The sequence below is a fragment of the Buceros rhinoceros genome, unplaced genomic scaffold (assembly GCF_000710305.1).
Source record: "Buceros rhinoceros silvestris isolate BGI_N320 unplaced genomic scaffold, ASM71030v1 scaffold16927, whole genome shotgun sequence".
In the NCBI taxonomy this organism is placed as follows: Eukaryota; Metazoa; Chordata; class Aves; order Bucerotiformes; family Bucerotidae; genus Buceros; species Buceros rhinoceros.
In genome coordinates, this window is record NW_010421741.1 from 9,871 (window position 1) to 12,349 (window position 2,479).

Genomic DNA, 2,479 nt, shown 5'->3' on the forward strand with positions numbered 1-2,479 from the left:
AGAGACTTCATACCCTCCAGCAGTTCCACGCTCCCACCCAGTTTGGTGTCATCTGCAGCTGGCTGAGGGTGCCCTCGATCCCCTCACCCAGATCATCGATAAAGATGCTGAAGAGAACAGCCCCCAACACTGAGCCCTGGGGGACACCACTGGTGACTGGCCACCAACGGGACTGAGCTCCAGTCCCCACCACTCTCTGGGTCCAGCCAGCCAGGTTTTGATCCAGTTAGGCCCCATCTAAGTCTCAGCAGCCAGTAACTCCTTAGTTTCTTGTGGGCTGTTTGTTTCACTAGCACCAGTATGTACCTACCGTACAAGCCCTCCGCCTTCTCTTCGTAAGTAAAATGAAGCTGCAGCTCCTCTTCTGACATCTGACTGATGAACACCTTCAGCAGACAGCAAATAATAAACAGGGCGTTGTGAGCCTGCCAGATGAAGAGGTGACTAGAAGAGAAGCAGAAAGAAGAAAGAATCAGTAACGTTGAATTTGCAATCGTGCATCAAAAAACCACAAGAAAAGAGATGCTCGAGTAGGCAAAGGCGTTTTTACAGCTGAAGGAAGGAAAAGGCCAAGTGCTCAAGCAGGGAAACTTCAACTGATGCTCAGCAAATGAAAAATGCCTTTAAAAGAAGTATTTTTTTGTTTCCCTCAAGAGTCTACAACCTCGTTCCTAACTAGTACTGGTAAAAACACCACCATTGCCAGAAGGGTCACTCTTGGAAGAGCTCACCACACGTCTAAAGGTTAAAGGTACTGGGAGCTCAAGCCACCCAGACATCTAAAGGTCCCTTTGGATATAGAAGCTACTTCCACTCCCTGAACCTTCACGCTTTTCCCAGTCAAGCAGCCTCCAGGTGACCATAAGCACCTGGTCAAGCTCTTGCTCGAAGGTACATTTTCAAGATATTTCGGGATTAAAGCTGCAGGAGCTGCGCAGAACTTCCTTCTCCAGATAGAACCCCGAAAGGCTGAAGGGTGCAAAGGGGCTTTAAAAAGACAATCTTCCTTTTTGAAGCCCCGGATCTGCTGGGAGTTGGACATCTATGGGTGTGGAGGACCAATTCCAGAAGTTTCCTGGAAAAACCCTGCTGCGCTGCACAGGTCACCTCTCGGAGTTCTTTTGCTTTCCCGCTGCTGAAAGGGGCAAGTGAAACCAACGGCAGTTGGTTGACACGATTTGAAAGCGATGCCTATTTTCCCTCCCACCTGCCCCCAGGTACTTACTTCTGACATTCTGCTGAAATTTTTAACTCTTTGGTTCTAGAAAGAAAGACTTTAATCAACGCGCCCAGGTTTCCGGTGCGAGGATTCTTCTCCACTAGACGAGGAAAAAGAAGACGTGATTATACCGCGTGCGTGAGTTGACGCTATTTTGTTCAGACAACATTAGAATGAAACCAAATTTCAATGATTTAAATATTTCTCCGTAAAGCAGAGTCCGCGATTACACAGCGTGCATGAGTTGACGCTATTTTGTTCAGGCAACATTAGAATGAAACCAAATTTCAACGATTTAAATATTTCTCCGTAAAGCAGAGTCCGTCTGCTTTATCATCCCTGATCCATTTATATCACCCCTCCCTTTCACCCTCTGATTAATTCTTCACCCTTAGTGACCAGCACAACACAAATTCTCACCTAAAGACTTGCAGACTGAGATGGTGGCTTCTTCCAGGAGCTTTAAGTCAGCGCTAGGAGAGAGGGAAAAGAAAATCAAAACGGTTACAGAAGCAGCTGGGACAGGACAACACGCGTTTGACGTTCGGTGACAATAAAACACGAAGCTAATGTTCCAAAGTGAATTGTCTGTCAAAGCAAAATGACGTCACTCCATCATTTGTGTTCCTATCTTTGAGGCTCCGGTGCTGCCAGGCTTTGCTCGATGCTACTGAAAATACACCGGGAACGGCAGACAACGGAAAGAACTGGAGTTTTTATCATACCAAATAACATCTTTTTAAAAAGCATCAGTTAAAGAACCCTCAAGCTGACATTTAACCTCAAGCCAAGCACCAAGTTCCGTTACTGTTACTACCTGAACGCAAAACACTCCCGCTCTTTCTGTCCTTAAATTCAGATGGTTTTAGATCCAGTTTGCAGCACCGTCCTGACAAGTACTGCAACAACCTGAGACTAACTGCAGGGCTGTGTGGGACACCCCTAAGCCAGCTCCTCTGCTGAAAGCCCTCGTGGAGCCACACTCTTGGCAGTGCTTGGCTTTGTTGAGAAGGACCTGGCAGAGCTGGTGGACACCAGGTTGCCCATGAGGCAGCAACGGGCCCTTGTGGACAAGAGGCCAATGGTCTCCTGGGGCGCATTGAGAAGAGGGTGGCCAGCAGGCTGAGAGAGGTTCTTCTCCCCGTCTGCTCTGACCTCAGGAGGACACATCTAGAATTCTGAGCTGCCCTGTTCAGCAGAGAGAAGGAGCTGCTGGAGAGAGTCCAGGGGAGGCTGTGAGGATGAGGAGGGGCTGGAGCA

At 48.2% G+C, this 2,479-nt stretch overlaps 1 protein-coding gene across 1 annotated transcript in view; it reads right to left on the minus strand.

The window, feature by feature from the left end:
• The window catches only part of DYM (dymeclin), a gene marked incomplete at its 3' end in the record, with an annotated part of 13,800 nt that overhangs the window by 9,379 nt on the left and 1,942 nt on the right, over window positions 1–2,479 (minus strand). Inside the window, exons 2-4 of the mRNA XM_010139804.1 lie at window positions 1,640–1,692; window positions 1,226–1,319; window positions 311–444 (exon numbers count right to left, since the gene is read on the minus strand). Of these exons, the coding sequence (XP_010138106.1) occupies window positions 311–444; window positions 1,226–1,319; window positions 1,640–1,692 (281 nt within the window). The remainder of the gene's footprint in view (window positions 1–310; window positions 445–1,225; window positions 1,320–1,639; window positions 1,693–2,479) is intronic.